Consider the following 18,727-nt stretch of genomic DNA (forward strand, 5'->3'; position numbering starts at 1 on the left):
GATAGTAGGAAGGGAAAAATTAAGGGGGGGGGGAATCGGAGGGGGAGACGAACCATGAGAGATGATGGACTCTGAAAAACAAACTGAGGGTTCTAGAGGGGAGGGGTGTGGGGGGATGGGTTAGCCTGGTGATGGGTATTAAATAGGGCACATATTGAATGGAGCAGTGGGTGTTATACGCAAACAATGAATCATGGAACACTACATCAAAAAAAAAATAATAAATTAAAACAAAACAATTGCCTTGAGCCCACTCCCCACCCCCGGCTCTCATCCTATTTCTCCACTCCCCTTTACAGAAAAACTCCTCCAAAATTTGAGTGTCCTCGCTGTTTCCATTTATTCTACTCCTCCATCTCTTAAGCCAATTCCAAGCTCTCATCCCCATCACTCCACTTATGCAGCTCTTTTTGAGATCACCAGTGACCTCCACGTGGCTAATTCCAGTGGCCAGTCCTAAGGCTTCATGTTATTTTGGCCTGTCTGCCACATTTGACAAAACTGATTACTCCTTCCTTGGAACATGTCTTCTGTGGCCACTTAGATACCATCTCTCTTGGTTTTCCTCCTACCTCCCTTGTCATGCTTTCTCTTCTCCTCCTCACCTGCAACTCCTAAGTGTGAGACCTCTTCTCTATCTATACTCATTCCCTAGTGATCATATCCAGTCTATCCCAAATGTGTATCTCTGGCCTAGACCCTCCTTTAAAACTTAAGCATCCAGCTATCCAACACCTCTTCTTAAAGATCCAATAGGCATTTGGATTTTTTTCTGCTGAACCTTCTATACTCTTTCCCATCTCAATGAATGACAACTCTTCCCTCTAGTTGTTGAAGCTAAAATCCTTGCAGCTGTCCTTGACTCCTCTTTTTCCCTAATACCCCTCACCCAATCAATCTGTGAGCAAAATCTGTTGGCATAACCTTGGAAACACATCCAGAACACAACTTCACTCTTCTCACTACTTCAGCTTCAACCACTGTGGTCTGAGCTGCCTCCTGGATTATTGTGAGAGCTTTCCAACCAGGCTCCCTGCTTCCCCTCTGACCACGCACTCCACAGACCATTCACATCACAGGCAGCGTGAGCCTACAGATGTGGAAGTCAGGTCACACCACTCCTCTGCTCAGAGCCCTGCAGGAGTTTCTTCTCAGAGTCAAACCAAGGTCCTTGTGATGGCCCCGCAGTGCCCCATATGATCTGTCTGTCCCCACTCCCTTTGCCTCTCTGAGCCTATTTCCTCCCACGTTCCCCCTTGCTCACTCCTCTTAGCCACTCTGGCATCCTTGCCAGTCCTTGAACGTGCCAGGCATGACTTTCCCTTTGCTAGATCCCAGGTGTCTGTGTATCTTGCTCCTTTTTTTCCTTCAGATTTCTACTCAGAGTTCACCTCATCAGTGAGGCTTCCCCAACCACCCTATTTAAAATTGCAGCCCACTCTTCCTCCAGATCTGGCATTCTCTACCCTTCTTACCCTTTGTGAGTTTTCTCCATAGCTCTAATCACAATCTGACCTGTATGTTTGCTGCTTGGTGTATGTGTTTTCTGTTTCCCTGAAGCTGTAAGAAGGCAAGAACTCTGTTTTGTTCACTGGTCTCTCTTCTAGCACAGAGAGTAGTCATGACTGGCATGTAGGAGGTACTCAAAAACATATGAATGAATACATGGCCAAATTCCATGTCTATGGTATTAAATATCTTATAATTTTCTGAGATTGATGTGAGCCCCAGCAGAGCCAGCAAGTTAGGCTGCTAGATGAGGAAACTGAGGCCCAGGGGAGCTAACTGATTGCCCAAGGATGCATTACTGGTTAATGGGGTTGCTGGAACTTGTAGTTCTGACCCCAGGGCAGTTTCTGCCCCCAACCCTCAGCTACCCTCTGATGCCTTATATTATGTTAGTGAAAACTTCAGGGCATTCATTGTTGTTCACTTTTCATTGCAGTGTTGATGGAAAAACCCCCTATCTAGCTTTGGGGGCTGTGAAGAATATCTCCCTAAACATCTCCATCTCAAACCTTGGGGATGATGCCTATGATGCCAACGTGTCCTTCAATGTTTCCCGGGAGCTCTTCTTCATCAACATGTGGCAGAAGGTAAGGAAGGCACCCCTGAAAGAGAGTCTTTGTTCCATCGGGTGCATTTTCTGACTTTCATCATAGCTTGCAATGTGCAGTGATTCTGCAGAGACTGTTTTACTATGTGGGGTATCATTTGGAACTATGAAGATTTTTTCCTCCTGGACTTAGAAGGTGTGTTGGAGCAATACCCATCTCTAATATTGTCTCCCATCCTTTCTCTCTTATGGAACCCTCTCCCTACCGTTTAATGTCTGACCCCTTCTCTGAACACTCATGTGTTCTAAAGAATTCCAGTTTTATGTCAGTAGTTGTGAATAACAAGATAAGAAATGAGGACAGATCGCAGCTTATTATGCTTGTTATCACCCCTGGTGCACTTGATGTTTTCCATTAGGGGGTCACGTATGTTAGCCTGTGCTTTGACATGTTTGTTTATGATGTATTTGAGTGAATTGAGGAAATTAAATTATTTTCATGAACTGAGTGAGTTTTTTTAGCATGAATTCATGTATTTGAGTTTAAGTAGAATGACTCTGAAAGGAAAAAGGAGTTGGTATTCTCTCCTGTCCCGTAATTCAACTCAACAAACCATCTATGGGAAGAAAAAAAGAATGAGTCTCCAGCAGGCAACAGGAATGAGTGGGCTCAGACAGACCTCACCCTCCCCGGTGGTTGTTCTGACTCTTGACAGCAGTTTTGAAGGCAATTCTTGCAGCTTTTCAAAGTGTTTACAACACAGAACTGCAGTGCCTTGATGTCTGTGTTAAAGGGAACTAAGATCACTTTCTGAGGAACAGCTCTGCTCTGCCCACAGATGAGCACTTGGTGCACCTTCAAGCCAGTGGGCAAACTTCTGTTCAGACACAGATCCTGGCAAGCTCAACAGTTTTGATAGGATTATACCAACCTTGCCCAGCTTAGGGGGCAAGTGAAGCCTATAGAGCGATCTGTAATGGTCATGCTCCAAGAACTTTACAAGAGGTTATCTCAAACTCTGCTGCTTAATAGCTTTTAGGAGCCCCAGGGTTGGGGAGGCCACAAAAGCAATCAAGAAGGACTGTGAGAAAGGCATGCTTCCCATCTGTCTTCTACACCCTAAAAATTGTCCTGGTTTAAGCCCAGTCAGGAGAGAACCAAGTATCTACAAGGTCCTAGTATCTCTGGCTCCACATAGAATCTCTTTTACAGAATTTCCTGTGCCATGGTGCCATCTTCCTGTAGGGGGTGGCAGGAAAGGGGCTCACTCAGGACAGATCTGTAAAACTCATCTCTGTGGTAACTGAAAGGATGGGGTTGGCGACTGGGCCATTACGTTGCAGATTCCTCTCACTTAGGACCTATGGGAGAAATTTCTCTCCGGTCTCGAAATTAGGAATAGCTGTGCTTTCCCTGAGTACTTTGGCTTATTTTTATCTGTAGGCACAGTCATCCCTTATGAATAGGCTTTGCTCTCTCTCTTGTCTGCTAGAAAGTTCTGAGCTGGCTCCACTCTGTTGGTATATAGGATTTGGTGGTAGTATTTCACAAACTGTGTAGGTTCCTATGTATTACTCTATTTCCCTTCATCATAGTTTTCTTTTTAGCTTGGAGGCTGCATAATAGTCTATCATAAAGTATACAATGGATTACCCTCAAATTCTTATTATGTAGATATTTCATTCCAGTTTTATTCTCTTTAATACTGTGATGAATGAGGGCGCGTAGGTGACTCAGTCCGTTAAGTGTCCACAACTTTTGGTTTCAGCTCAGGTCATGATCTCAGAGTCCTAGGATCAAGCCCCACATCAGGCTCCCTGCTCAGCAAGGAGTCTGCTTGTCTCCCTCTCCTTCTGCCTCTTCCTCTGCTCATGTTCTCTCTCTTGCTCTCTCTCTCTCTTAAATAAATAAATCTAAAAAAAATACTGTGATGAATGTTTTTCACAGAGATTGCTATGAACAAATGATTATATTTTTAGTCTTGTAACTATTTGGGGGATGTAATGTAGCATTTGTTGACCACCTACTATATACCAGGGGTTTTACATACATTTCCCATTCCCTCCTGCATGTGACCTGGGTACATCTGCCATAGTGGAGAATGCTGTAGGGAAGAAGTGAGGGAAGTAGGATTAGGCAGGGAAAAGGCTAAGGGTGTGCCATCATAAAAGGTAGCCTTGGTCTGAGTAATAGGGTGGAAAGAGGTGGAGGGATGCCCAAGAGCATAGCAGAATTGTCTCCTCTTTAAGTGGCAGGAGAGCATCACTTCCACCCCTGTATCATATTGAGCACCTTGAGGTGTAGTAAGTAGCCCCCCCAGGCATTCTGGATGAGGGGCTCTAGCCAGGTGAGGACAGTGTGCCTGAGAAGACCACAGATATGTCATTAGCTACTATAGCTGATCATTTTCATCTCTTTTCCATTGAATCCCAGCAAATTTTGGCACAGGGAGCCCTAGTTTCAATTTTTCAGAAAGTTGACAAGGTATCAGGGACTCTTTGGGATGTGGGAAGCTTTAGTGTGAGAAAGGTAGCAGGGCACAGAGACATCCCATAGCTCCCGTAGCCACCACGGGGGCAGGACCAACTAGAAAAACAATTAGGCAAAATGACCATCAATGTGGCAAGAGAAGGTAAAGAAACAAAAAGTCCTCTCCCGTGACCACAACCACAACTCTAACGGGAGATGTAAATGGCATCACTCAGCCCAGAGCAAGATTCTCACAGCAACCAGATGGGCGGTAAAGAGGAACCAGGAGAGCCCACTCACCCTGCACAGACCTAACAAAAACAACATGGACTCTACAAAAAGATTCTAACACATAAACTAAGAAAAGTGCAATTCAGGATACAGAAGGAAAGCATACCTTTTAGAAGGATTATTAATAGAAAACAAAAGTAAATTTTATTCTAGCATCCACTTTTCTTGATTAAATTCAAGAAAAAAAAATGAGCACAGCAAAAGATCAGATAGTAGAACGATAAGCTGGGATGAAAAAGGAATGAACTGAGAGGCAAACAAATATAAAGGTTGTAGATAGGGTAAGGAAATATAATGAAACCAAGAAAGCAATGGCAGATTAAAATGTGTTATAATCAGGAAAGAGCAGAATTAGCAGTATGGAAAATTGATTCATTGTTATACCTGGCATATTTGAGATGGTCTCTGAAAATTCAGAGAAAAAGAACAAAACAATGAAGAAGAATGACAGAACTATAGATGTGGAAAGTGGAGACCGGAGAAATCAGCAAAGAAAAGTGGCTCCATAATAGTTAGAAGACATGAGTAGACAGCAAGGAAGGATCTCCATTCTCTTGATTGAGCTCTGCAAACACCAGGCAGAAATATTGAGAGCACTTCACTGTCAACACACAGCTTCATGAGATTTTGAATTTGAAAAATATGAAAGTGATGATACTGATACCTAACAGAAAACAAACAAACCAGTGTTCCGTAGGCTTCTTTTCTGTAACAGTATTAAAAAATCAGAATAGGCTCTCTGGTGAATTAAGAATTCTATACCCAGCCAACTTGCCCTCCATTGTGAAGACAAAATAAAGACATCCTTGAATATATGAGAAATCATAGCGTTTGTTAACTGCCCAGTTTGGATTTCCCCAAAAGCAGACCCCAACACAATGATGTAGGTACAGGCTGTTTATTTGGGGAGTGATCTCAGGAGGCACTTTGTGGGAGTGGTGAGTTTAGACAGGGAAGGGAAGAAAGACAGGACAGTGTGCCCTGATAAGCTGTGGGGAACTCATGCTCTGTCCAGCTGCAGATCTTCAGAGAGATAGACTCTGTGGAGCACCCCTCAGAATCACTCCCAGGGGTAAGGAAGCTGCTAGCGGATTTCTCCACCACCTCTTACCACACATCCACGGAGAATCACTCCAAAGGCATTCACTCCCTAGCACTTCCAGCCTTCTCTGGCTATGGGCCACCCTGCCTGGGGTGAGCAAACAACTCCGGCAGTGAGAAGTTGGAAGCCTTTGGCCTGGAGGGCGCTGGCCTCAGGTGACCAACCCTCTGGTGGGTTCTAGGGAATGGGAGCAAGGCAACATCTGCTTCAGTGACTGTTAAAGCTTTAATAAGCATGAAACTGTTCCTGAGAAATAGGACACCTACAGATAAAGCACTCTGGAATACAGTCGTGGAATAAAATGTTAAGGCCAAATAAACGTAGACATAAGCAAAAATAAATTTTGCAAGCATTTAAAATAGTAAGCACATGTAAAAAAAAATGATTGCCACAGTAAATATATAATTTTAAAACTTAATTTAAAAAAATAAGCTTATAATATCAGTTATACCATAAAAATTTGAGAAGAAACTTAATCTCATCACTCTTCCTGCCTCACATTCTTCAGAATGGAGTTTGGACTCCTCAGCTGTTCCCTGAGAGGCCATTCTGAGCCCATGCTTCCTGCCCTCCCTCTTCCCTAGCCTCATTGCTCACCACCCCCACCCCCACCCCCCCCACACACACACACACTTGAATCCAGCTATAATCCAGTCCTGGCATCCCCTCCACCCCCATTTTCTTTAATCAACCTCTCTGCCCTCAGATCTCAGCTCAGATGCCTCACCTGGCTGCCCAGGTGGTGTGGGTGGGAGGGTGGGGGGCTATCTGTCTGTCCAAAGCCTCAAGGCAGCTCAGGGCCTAGGCCTCCAAGGTCTCCAGTCTCCTGTGTCATCACACAGTTCGAGATGTATTCATTTCTGAGACTGAACAAAACATCTCCCTGAAGATGGACTTGTGGGGCCTCTCTAACATAAAGCTGCTTTCATAGATTTATGCCGGTTCTTTCCTGTAAGGGAAGGCTGCTTATAAAAAATGTGGGATGCACATGGACAACCATCTGCTGACTTTCCTCTCACCTCCATAAGCTAACTTGAAAACACTATAAAATAGGACTTAATGCGTTGGTGGCCACCGGCTGGTTGGCTGGTGGGCTGGCTGGGGCACAGCATAATGTGGTCATAGAGTGGCCTCCCGTGGAGCAGTGTGTGGGATCCCTTAGGGGTGGGGGAGGGGCACAGTGGAAAGGGAGAAGAAAGAAGAATGGAGAAAATGCATTTGGAGCACATCTGTATCACACCACCCCGCGATCACGTTCACATTAGATTCTGTGTGAGCGACACCCACAGAGCACCACTCCACAGACTTCGTGAATGGTGCCCGCTGGAGTTGTACAGCCACGTGACCCCGGGGTCAAGATCAAGTTGAGTTTTAATTTCTTCACCGTGATGCCATTCAGCACACAGGCTTCGTCTCTTCTTGCCTCAGTGGAACAAGAATGCATTTGTTGGGACAGTAGTTATTAAGTACCTGCTAAGTGCCAGGGACCGTACCAGCCGCTAGGGGACCCAAAGATAAGTAAGATCTGGTCTCTGCTCCCAAAGAACTCATGGCCTAATGGGCTGTGAGGCATGTCAGCAAGCAGAGCACAAGACACCAACTACTGTCCAGAGCGCTGAAACATCGCCCTGCAGCAAGTGATGACTGTGACATCTAGTTTCGGGGTGCCCAGAGTCCCCAGATCAGCGCTTAGGGAAAGATGACGGGCCTCCAAAGAATTGAAATCTGCTGCTGCCGCCATTGCAGAGCAGGGGTAGGTGCGTGAGTTTATTTAGTGAAGGGGCGAGCTGGCTGGAGCCTGGTGAGAGGGCAGAGGAAAAGGGACAAGAGTCATCCAGCAAGATGCAAAGAGGCGGCCCATGGGCTTCAAAGGGCCAGCAACATTCCTAGTGGCAGGGTGACCTCGGGATACTTGAGGAATGCAGATGTCTGCTGTCTGATGCTGAAGTTGCTTGTCAGTTAGGACTCCTGCACTCAGGAATGCTTCATGTGACCAAGACAGATAAGCTCAAAGAAGGGGCTGGGTTCACGAGTATGTCTTCATGGCTGTGACTGTTAACAGCCCACGTTGGAAACAGACACGGACGTGGACAACTGTAAGCTCTAAGCTAGTGCAGGGGAGCTCCCAGGTGACCTTTGGGTACAAAGGGGACGCAGGAGCTTGCCATGCAGTTACAGAGGAGGCCATGCTGGGTGAGAAGGAAGAACAAGGGCAGGCCCCTGACCTAGCCTCTTCTCTACAGCGTGAGTGCGTTCTTGGTTTGGATCTCCCAGCTTCTGACCTTGAAGAAAGGAATTGAGGGCAATTCTTTGGGGAAGTGCAACAACACTGGGAGGGAGGCAGAGCAGTGATAGACCAGTGGAGGCAGCTAATGAAGATGGTGCTGTTAAGCCAGCTGCCACGGTGGGCACTGGGGCTTAATCCCAGGACAACCCTGGGAAACTATGCAAAACACAAACCTCAGGGTGGAGGGAGCTGGGGGATCTATACCCCCTCCCAAGGAGTCAACAGTTGAAGCTTTCTAGAAGTACACCTTCCCCAGGACTTCTGTCCTGTAATGTTCATGGCCAGAGCAATGGTCCTGGTTCTGGAAAAATGCACTCGGGCACAGAGATGTAGCCACTGGCAACTGGAAGTGGAGTGGAGCACCCTGAATGGTGCAGCGCATCTGGGTGAGACTCACCAGCACCTGCCAGAGATGCCCCTAGGGCTGGAAGCATTTACAACCTAAGCACCTCACTTTCTAGGCTTCCAGAAGTTGTAAGTTAGCCTAATGGAACTTTGCCAAGGTTCTAGCTTGAGAACTGGTGGTGCACACTTCACAGTCTTACAGGAGTGGGGCAAGGCAAGGCAAGTATTGTAAATGGGACAGGGGGGTCAGGTGTTGGACAGTGGGAAGCAGTGAAGACTGTGGAAAAATCGAGCCTCATCCAGAGAAAGCAGCCAGCTCCCTGCAGCAGTCAATGGTTACCAGGTGGGAGCAGGGGCTGGTGCTGTCAGACTTCCTATTTTTCAATAAAAGCCAGAAATCCACATTTTTATGTGAAATCACATGAGTTTGCAGCTAATTAAAATGTTCTCCGAACATTCTGTGGGCCAAACACATGTCCCACTGACCGCATCCAGCCTGCAGGCCACCAATTTGTGACCTCCAGCTTCACTGTCTTCCAAATGCTGAAGGCCCATTCTCCTGCCTGCCTGTTTGTCACACGGATCTGTATTTGTGGTAGAACTGAGCGTGTCTGCAGGCTTGACATTTCACACCCATCCCTGGGTGGCAGAGAAGCTAGCCAAAGAGATTGGAGTTTGGGGTTCAAGTGCGAGTGTATGTTTGAGGGAAGGAGAGAGTCAATTTACATAGCATTTTTAAAGCCAGCGATGTTTTGAAAACTTTTCCCAGACTGGAATATTTGTACTTTGCAGCAGTTGCAAGAAGCAGCTAAGCTGGGGTTTGTGTTTCAGAAGTTCTTAGAAGTAACATAGCAAATAGCCAACGTGAGGTAGAGGGAAAGCAAGGTTCTTAGGACCATCAGACACGGACGCAGAAACTCAGCTCTGTTTCTTGCAGCCCATGTGACCTTGAGCCAGGGGCCTTCTCTCTGTGCCTCAGTTTCTTTCTCTCTCTAAAATGAGATGTGCTGAGGATTAAATGGGGCCCCTGCCAACTACTTGTACATCATTATGTAGCCGCCATGGTACCCCTCTACACACAAGCACAAACTTTATAACTCGTTCATTTACGCAGAAGGTATATATTGTCACCTACTTCAGAACAAGGTTTCATGCTGAGGGGTTGGAGGGAGAATAGCAAGAATATGAGACAAAGCTTCTAAGTCAGAGGGTGTTGACGCTTCCTTTTTAAACTAAAAATCAAGACTTGTGATTTTAACAAAGGGATTGCAGGGCTGAGTGTGCACACAGGGGTGTGTGCCTTCATAATGTCAAAAAATAGAGCTCGTGTTAAATAGAACATATTTTTTATATTTAACTAATAGCCTTTATTTAAAAAAATAAGATTATATGAAAAGTAATGAAAAACTTGGTAAATAAAATGAGTACTGGGTGTTCTACATAAGTGATGAATCACTAAATTCTACTTCAGAAACTAGTATTGTGCTGTATGCTAACTAAAATTAAAAAAAAAAAACTTGATGAATGTATATCGGTTAAGTAAATGAGCTAGCTTTGGTGGCTCCTGTTTGTTTGCTTGTAATAATGCCTGTTGATTTTTTTTTTTTTTCATTTACTTACTATTTGCTGAAGTATTAGACTTTTTGGTTTGAGGATGTTGACTTTTTAAAATCCATTATATATAATGGTTCAAATATGTGATATGTGTGATGAATAACATCAGCGTTTACAGAATGAGGAAAATAATATACTCACCAAACAATGCAGGGCTAGGCCCTGAGTCTTGCAGACTGGGCAGGGAAAGGACCAGCCCAGAGATTTGCAGGCCCCGTGAGGCCTGGTGGGGGAATCCGGGATTTTTATCAGGTAGACAGTGATGGGCCGTCTGTGTTCTTCACTGAGGATATGGACTGAGGAAATAGAAGAAAGGACAGAAGCTGGTGACATGCTGGAGGAGGAGCCAAGAAAGACCAAATAGGACAGGGAAGCCAGAAGGTGAGATTCAGTCTTGGGATTGCCAGAAGTGAAAGAGACCGGTGAGGAAGCTGGGGGAAGACCATGAATCCAGCCCGGAAAACAGAGATCTACCACTTAGAATGCATGTTAGAGCTTTCTGCACTTTCAGGTTCCTAAGAAACGTAGTTAGTGCTCAGCCCCAGTTGGTTGTAAGTCACTGAATCTGGCTGACACGTTTTGTGTCACCGTCTAACCTCCCTGAGAGACGAAGATGGAGGGGTGGGCCCTGTGTCCTTCTGTCTCCTCCCGTGACAGGGCCCAATGTAGGAAGCCTGATGACATCCATTAGAAGTTGTGTGAAAGAAAGCTTAGTTTTGCTTTTTCTGAGGAGTGCTTTGAATTCCAAAGGAAACTTGGCCTCCAAGTTGGTTTGGGGGGCAGAAAAGCACCAGGTCAGCTTTTGCGGTGTTCCATGGCTTATTCTTTATGACAAAAGGCATAGAGGGCTTATAAGTTTGTTTTTCTTGTAAAGGGATCCTTCCAGTTTATATCTACCTTCACCATGGAAAGGCAGTCCCTTTCTCTCAAGGGCTTCTCTCCTCTCGCTTTCAAGGCAAGCCGCTCAAGATGGCGCCAGGCGATAAAAATGATCCAGTTTCTAACCCGGATAGAGTGGGAAAGATTAGACACTTACATGTTTATATAGCTTTATATTTGTGGGAGTGCCCTGACCTGTTCTCACACAGAAACTGCATCCATACATAGGAACAAAACAAGATGTGTCCCATGGAGCTGGGAAGGCCCACATCCTATCAGGAAGGGTTTGCAGGCAGGAACGCGTGCGCCTCATCCATTGGCGTTGGTGTGTAAGCGGATTTCAAACCGCCTACCTTCACTCTGCCACTGCTCTCATTCATGGCAGGAACTGATTTTCATTGTGTTCCGCTTTCTCGCTTTCTCCGGTGTCTCTTGTCAAGTTAATAGTAGCCCCGAGTAAAATGCAACCCTTAGATGTTTACAGTCATCTTGGCTGGGCCATTAAGATGATGAATGAACTTGCTTCTTGCCCTTGTAAGGGAGCCCTGAGGGTGGATATCGATACTCAGAAAATAATAAGTCTTTTCCGCCCCTTTTCTGTTTTTAATCCAGTGCCCCAAGCCCCCTGGTGACTTTACCTTGAACTTCCTGCACAATGCCAGGCAGAAAAACCTCACCTGGCTCCCAGCCCATCTGAGGTTCTGACACAGCAGCAAGCTCTTTCCCTTTTTCTCCCCTTGTTGGTCTTCTCCGTCCTGCATGTCAGAGGTCAATCCTAAGTTCCCTAGAGCCTTTCCCGTTTCTAAGCTATTTCTGCCTGTGCTGACTTTCCTCCTGGAGCAGTCAACAGTGGGTGGTAGGGAGCAGGTACCCTGAGGCCAGGTTCATAATTCCTCACCTGGATTACCTGTGGCCGTGGTGTTACCACTGTCTGGCCTTGCAGTCAGAGAGATTCTAACCCCTAGTGAAGCCGTCCTGAGAGCCAAGCTGGGCCCTTCTTGCGGCGGTGGCCAATGAGGAGGTGGTAGAGAAACCCAGATGTCCATTTCCAATTACAACGTGGCCTCAGTGTTCCACGGCGGGGCTCAGTTTTCACATATATGAAAAGCTTCATTTGTGTATTCACTGTGTTTGGAAGGAAGGCTACGTTTTGCTTTAGAAATGTCAACAGAGCTGTAGCTACAACAAGGATCAATTAAGAAGGACGTTTCCCAGAGCTGCAGGACTTGGGTAAATCTATTTACTGATTGGGGGCAGGGGGAGGGGCGGGGGCTAGTTTAGAAAACATGTGTTAAACCTCTGGATTTTTTTTTCTAATGAACTGCAAAACAGCAATTTAATAATTTCCTCTTTTAAGGGGAAAGGGGAGCCTTGGATTTTAAATCTTTTTCATAAAGCAGCACAACACCTCTTAAAAGGAAAGCCATGAAAATGGACTGCTAAGCCAAGGCAAACAAAAGAAAGCGAAAAAGATCAAGGAGAACATGGGTGTCTCAGGCTAGGTTTCCCTGAAGCAGATGTGGAGGGAGCGGGGAAGCAGGACAGGGCAGGGCGTGATCTCGGGTGCAGTGCTGCGGAGGGTGACCTCGGCCTCATCCTGCAGGGGATCTCTGAAGGGTGAGTCACACCTCAGCAAGGTCCATCTCAAGGTCAGGAAGCTGGGCTTTTGTTCCCCCATAGCACCAGTCATTGGTTAAGGGCCACCCACCGAGGAATAAAAGTCCCAGGGCTTTCTGCCCTCTGAGGGTGACGTGTGGACATGGTGGCCTACCAGACGGAGGGCAGACCTCCAAAGAAGACCCACAGTGCTGGCTCTTGGAAGAAAACACATGCAGGAGCCAGAAGGTGGGCACCTAGATGGGGTCCCAGGGGAATCTGGCGGAACCCTGAAAGTGTTGGCAATAGTAGGATTGCCGTCTGCTGGCGTTCCTTATGTTCCGAAGGCTGTGTCATAAGCATGTTGACAAAGATGCAGCTCTTGAGGTGTGTGTGTGACATTCTCAGGTGATAGTGTCAGTGACACATAGGATATTTCTGCCAGCATCGGAATTAAGGAACCAGCAGATGTAGATGCCCTTGGAATTTAACGGAGAATCTGAATGCATAGTCACATCCTGTGACGATCCAGCTTGCTAGAACTAGCATTCCATCCCTTTGAGGCCAGAAGTGCCAGTAGCCTCGCTGCTTCCTGAGAGCCACTGGCCTCGTTCATATCCAGGCACCTGTATCCAGGACTGGCCAGCCCGTCTTCTTCCCGAAGCAAGTGGATTAAACAACTGATTTTAAAAATAGTTAGGAATGTGTTTGGCTGCAGGTAACAGGAAGGCCAGCTTGTAGCAGCTGATCCTAATGGGATTTTGATGTTTCTTTTGTAATAATAAATGTGGAAGTGGACAGGCCAGGACTGGTAGGCACCTGTGTGATGCCATCAAGAAACCTAGTTCTTTGGTCTTTGCACTCAGCCTTTCTTCACACCTGTTGTTTCTTGGTTTCCACTTCCAGCTCTGCAGCTGCATTCCAGGCAGTAAGAAGAGGAAAGATAACAGCCCTACCCCCTTTTACTTATTTTTTATGTTTTCATTTCAAATCAAGTATAGTTAACATACAGTGTTGTATTAGTTTCAGGTGTACGATAGAGTGATTCAACAATTCTATACCCAGTGCTCTTCACCTGGGTCACCCGTCCCCTACCCACCTCCCCTCTGGTCACCATCAATTTGTTCTCTATAGTTAAGAGTCTTTTGTTTGGTCTGTCTCCCCCCCCCCTTCTTTTTTAAATTTGTTCATTTGTTTTGTTTCTTAAATTCCACATACAAATGAAATTGTATGGTGTTTGTCTTTCTCTGACTCACTTATTTTGCTTAGCATCATATTCTCTAGATCATCCATGAGGTTGCAAATGGAAAAATATCATTCTTTTTTATGGCTGAGTAATATTTTATTATATATGTATACCACCTCTTCTTTATCCATTCATCTATCAATGGACACTTGGGCTACTTCCATAATCTGGTTATTGTAAATAATGCTGCTATAAAAATAAGAGTTCATATATCTTTTTAAATTAATGTTTTTCTATTCTTTTGGTAAATACCCAGTAGTGGAATTACTGGATCATAGGGTAGTTCTATTTTTAACTTTTTGAGGAACCTCCATACTGTTTTCCCACAGTGGCCACTCCAGTTTGCATTCCCACCAACAGTGCAAGAGGGTTCCTTTTTCTCCACATCCTTGCCAACACTTATTGTTTCTTGTGGTTTTGATTTTAGATATCCTGACAGGTGTGAGGTGATATCTCATTATGGTTTTGATTTGCATTTCCCTGATGATGAGTGATGTGGAGCATCATTTCATGTGTCTGTTGGCCATCTGTATGTCTTCTTTGGAGAAATGTCTGCTCGTGTCCATTTTTTAAATGGATTATTTGGGGTTTCTTGGTGTTGAGTTGTATAAGTTCTTTATATATTTTAGATAGTAACCCTCTATCAGATATATCATTTGCAAATATCTTCTCCCATTCTATAGGTCGTCTTTTAGTTTTGTTGATTGTTTCCTTTGCTGTGCAAAGCTTTTTATTTTGAAGTACCCCCAACAGTTTATTTCTGCTTTTGTTTCCCTTGCCTCAGGAGACATATCTAGAAAAATGTTGCTTTGGCCAATGTCAAAGAAATTACTGCCTCTGCTCTCTTCTAGGATTTTGATGGTTTCGGGTCTCACATTTAGGTCCTTAATCCATTTTGATTTATTTTTATATACGGTGTAAGAAAGTGGTTCAGTTTCATTCTTTTGCATGTAGCTGTCCAGTTAGGCCCGCCCCCTTTTAAATAGCTTTCCTGAAGCCCCACTTAGCATTTCCAAGTACCTCTCATTGGCCAGAACCGTGTCATGGGGCCCTCCTAGGCCACAATAGAGGCTAAGAGATGAGTTTTCTGAGCTGGGCACATTGCTGCCTCAAATACAGTCCGGTTCTGCCTATGGGGAGGAAGGGAAGAGTGGCGATTGAGAGGCATTAGTGAAACCTGAGAGAGATTGTTTGCAAGTACGTGTCTCTGAGAAACAGCAGAAAGGGGGAAGGAGAGAAGATGAATCACAGACAAACAGGCAAATGACCGGCATGATCACTGTCTCCTTTTCCTTTTGCTAAAGTTCCTTCAGGCTCTGCCTTATGGCATTTAGGATATTTTAAAGTCATCATCAAGAATACCTGTTGGGAAGATCTGGCTTAGCCATGGTCAAGTGTCACAGAGCACCTGAAGTGAACCAGCAGGTGACACGACTCAGTTTGGTCTTATCAAGCAGTGCCCAGTGATGTCAGGCCCTGATAACTTATAAGGTGACCTTTATCTGTCTGCCTTATCTATCTTCATTGACATATGCATTTCTTATTTTCACGAGATGAAGCCATTCCAATGATAATGTCAACAGATTTGGATTTGGGGCCTCCCACAAAGGTGCCACCACAGCTCTCTATCCAGGCCAGCCTGCACTAGAAAGGCCAGCATCCAGTATCCCTGTCCTCCTGACTGGTGTATATATTTCCAGTCCCTTCTTCACTGTTCTATTTCTATTTTTGTGCTGTGTCTAGTTTGGCACCTTCCTTCTTAAAATGTGGAGCCCAGGCCTGAACTGCTATCCAATGAGTCCAGCATAGAATTAGTAGTGCCCCAGTTCTATTAATGTGGCAGCCACAGCACAATTACATTCATTTGTGATGCATTTACTCTATTTCTCTTCTAGTTTTTCTATGCTTTTTGGAAGTTTAGTTGTGGCATTTATAGTCTTGCTACTCAAAATATGGTCACAGACCAGCAGCGTGGCATCACCTAGGATCAATTAGCTTGTTAGAAATGCAAACTCTTGGGGCACCTGGGTGGCTCAGTCGGTTAAGCATCTGCCTTCAGCTCAGGTCATGATCCCAGGGTCCTGGGATCGAGCTCTCGTTGGGCTCCCTGCTCAGTCTGCTTCTCCCTCTGCCCCTCCTGCTGCTTGTGCTCACTCTCTTTCTCTCTCTCTCAAATAAATAAATAAAATCTTAAGAAAAGAAAGAAAGAAAGAAAGAAATTCAGACTCTTAGACCTGACCACCCCAGGCCTGCTGAATCAGGGTCTGCATTTAACAAGATCCCTGGGTATTTGTACGCATAGCAAAATTTGAGGTTAGTCATAGCTCCTGACTTTAGGTCATCTAACTTGGTAACTTACCAAGACATTGATAAGACCCCTTAAATGCACTTGGAGCAACGGGCCTGGTGGGCTCCAAGTGTGATATCCTGTGGGCAGACATGGAGCCATTTGCTGAGTAGATGGGGAGGGAAGGAAGAGATGTTTCTGGAGCATTCTTCAGGCACTGTACTGGGTGCTTTATTTCATTGAATCTTCACCACAGCCCTGTGTGATGGGTGCTCTTATTCCAATGTATAGATGAAGGAAGAGAAACTCACAAGATGAAAGGGACATGATCATTTTTATGCTCAAGACTCATAAAGGTTAACAAGACTGAGGTCACACTAGAAAGTGGCAAGCTGGTGCTAACGTCACCTTCTGGCCCAGATCTCATTGTCTTATCTGCCAGGAAATCTCTCAGATGCTTTGCCAACAATGTGGTTGGCTAACCAGGGAAATTAGTCTCTGCCTCTGTGGTTAGAGGTAATGCTGTTTCTCTCTAGCATTAACTGTTAAAATGGCAGCCATTTAGGGGCTGCCCATGCAGGAAGCAATGAGGTGCGCTCTTCCCTAAAGGAAAGGAAGCTAACTGGTACATATGCTGGAGGAAACAGAGAAGCCCCAAATCAAGGAGAGATCTTGAGGGATCCAAAAGAAAGTCTCAAGACAGCTTAGAGTGGTCAGGGGGAGCCCTTCCTGGGGTGAGAAGGTCACGCACAACCATGAGCACAGCTGCCATGGACTAAGATGGAGAGAAAGAAAAAAAAAATGTCCCCTGGGCCAAAGAGTGGGCTGTGCTTGAAATCAGCTGTGTTGTTACCAGGTAATATACAAGACAAGTAGGAATCCAGTCTTCTTTCTGGACCCATCACAGCTAGTAACACGGTTAATCACCTCCCTTTTTATGTCCTTTTTTGTTTTTAGTCTTCAGTAGCCTGTTTTGAGATATAATTTACATAGTGTAAAATGCACTCATCTTAAGGATACAGATCTATAATTTTTATATATGTTGATACCCATCTAGCCACCACCCACATCAAGAATGAGAACATTTCTAGCAGTTCAAGATGTCTGAAATGGGATCCTAATCCCTCCAAACCTTCCATTTGCAGGAAATAGCAACTCCCTTCCTCTTGCCCCTGCCCTTGTCTCTCACCTCTGCATCTGTTCCACAAATGGCCCATTGTCTAGACCTCCAGAATATAGCCATAATCCACCCACTTTGCACCATCACCACTGCTCCCATCCTGGCCCAAGTCCCCACCTTATTTCGCCTGATTATTGACTACAGTAGCTTCCTTCATAATTAGTCTCCCTGCTTCCACCCTTGTCCCTTTACACTCCTTTGCCCGCACCTTCCAATGGCTTCCCAGCTCACTGTAAACTTCATTCTTTGCAATACCTATGAGACTCTGTAAGATCTGAATCCGTTAGTTGCTGCCTCTCTGAACACATTTCCTATGACTCTTCCCCTTGCCCTCTCCACTGTAGCCACCGTGACCTCCTTGCTGTTCCTTGCAACACACTAAGCTTGTCCCTGCCTCAGGGCCTTTGCACAGGCTCTTCTGTCAGATATCCAAATGGCCCAATCCCTCAGTTCCTTCCTGTCTTGGCTCAAATTTCACCTGATTAGAAATACCCTACTGTTCCAAACACCCCCATCATATCCCCATACCCTGATTTTTTCCATAGAACTTATTACCATCTGATGTACTATTTGTTTTGCTGATTGTCTTAGCCCTCCCACTGGACTATAAGTTCCATATAGTATGGAATGACTTTTTATTCATCAGTTCATCCCTAACACCTATAGCAGTGCCTGGGATATAGTCAGATGTCAATATTGTTCCATAAATAAATGAATGGATGGCAAATGGGTATATAGAGAGATGAAGGATATTTCTATCCTTCTATGTACTTTATGGTTACTTTGTCAGTTATCGTTAAGTTTTAGACTGCCCTAGGACTTTTTAAGTGCTAAGTGCTCTTTTTAAATAACTTGGTGGTTTGGAAAGGTATGCTATTTTCTTATCTCCCTAGAAAGGCAAACCACAAAGACTCCCAAGAACTGGAGCAATGCTACCCCCACCTGGTGAGAGAGTCTTGCTGTGTAGGATCAGGCCTGACCTGATGAGCCAGCTCAGTCCTTTGGTGCCGAAAGTCACTGTCACTTGCTGCTGAGGGACCCCATGTGGTGTCTGTGCCTTGTGGGGTGACAGGCCGTGCAGATTCCCCTGCGCTCCCTCATTTGAGGCCAGCAGCTTTTTCCTGCCAGAGCAGTCCTCTCTGTCCATGCGTTTCTGCCCTAGGTTTGCAGGTCCTTGGTGGGCCTGGGAATATGAGTGACAGTCCCACAGGCTTGAAAATCATCTATGCTCTGGGTTCTTTCAAAGAACAAAAAGTAGCACACATGTCTTCCTTAGGTTTCCCCAGAAGCAAACCCGGAGACAAGAATTCAAATTCAAGGTATTTGTTGCAGAGGCAAAAGCAGAAGTTTGCTGGGGGGCGGGGGGGGGGGGGG

The 18,727-nt window shown here is 45.4% G+C and overlaps 1 protein-coding gene across 4 annotated transcripts in view; it reads left to right on the forward strand.

Moving 5' to 3' along the window:
* Positions 1-18,727, forward strand: part of ITGA9 (integrin subunit alpha 9) — a 333,129-nt gene that overhangs the window by 208,177 nt on the left and 106,225 nt on the right. For all 4 annotated transcript variants that reach the window (XM_081824368.1, XM_081824372.1, XM_081824364.1 and 1 more), the window contains one exon: positions 1,946-2,096. In XM_081824368.1, the coding sequence (XP_081680494.1) occupies positions 1,946-2,096 (151 nt within the window). The remainder of the gene's footprint in view (positions 1-1,945; positions 2,097-18,727) is intronic.

This window comes from Leptonychotes weddellii, chromosome 1 (genome assembly GCF_054177405.1).
Source record: "Leptonychotes weddellii isolate Sample4059 chromosome 1, ASM5417740v2, whole genome shotgun sequence".
Taxonomy (NCBI): Eukaryota; Metazoa; Chordata; class Mammalia; order Carnivora; family Phocidae; genus Leptonychotes; species Leptonychotes weddellii.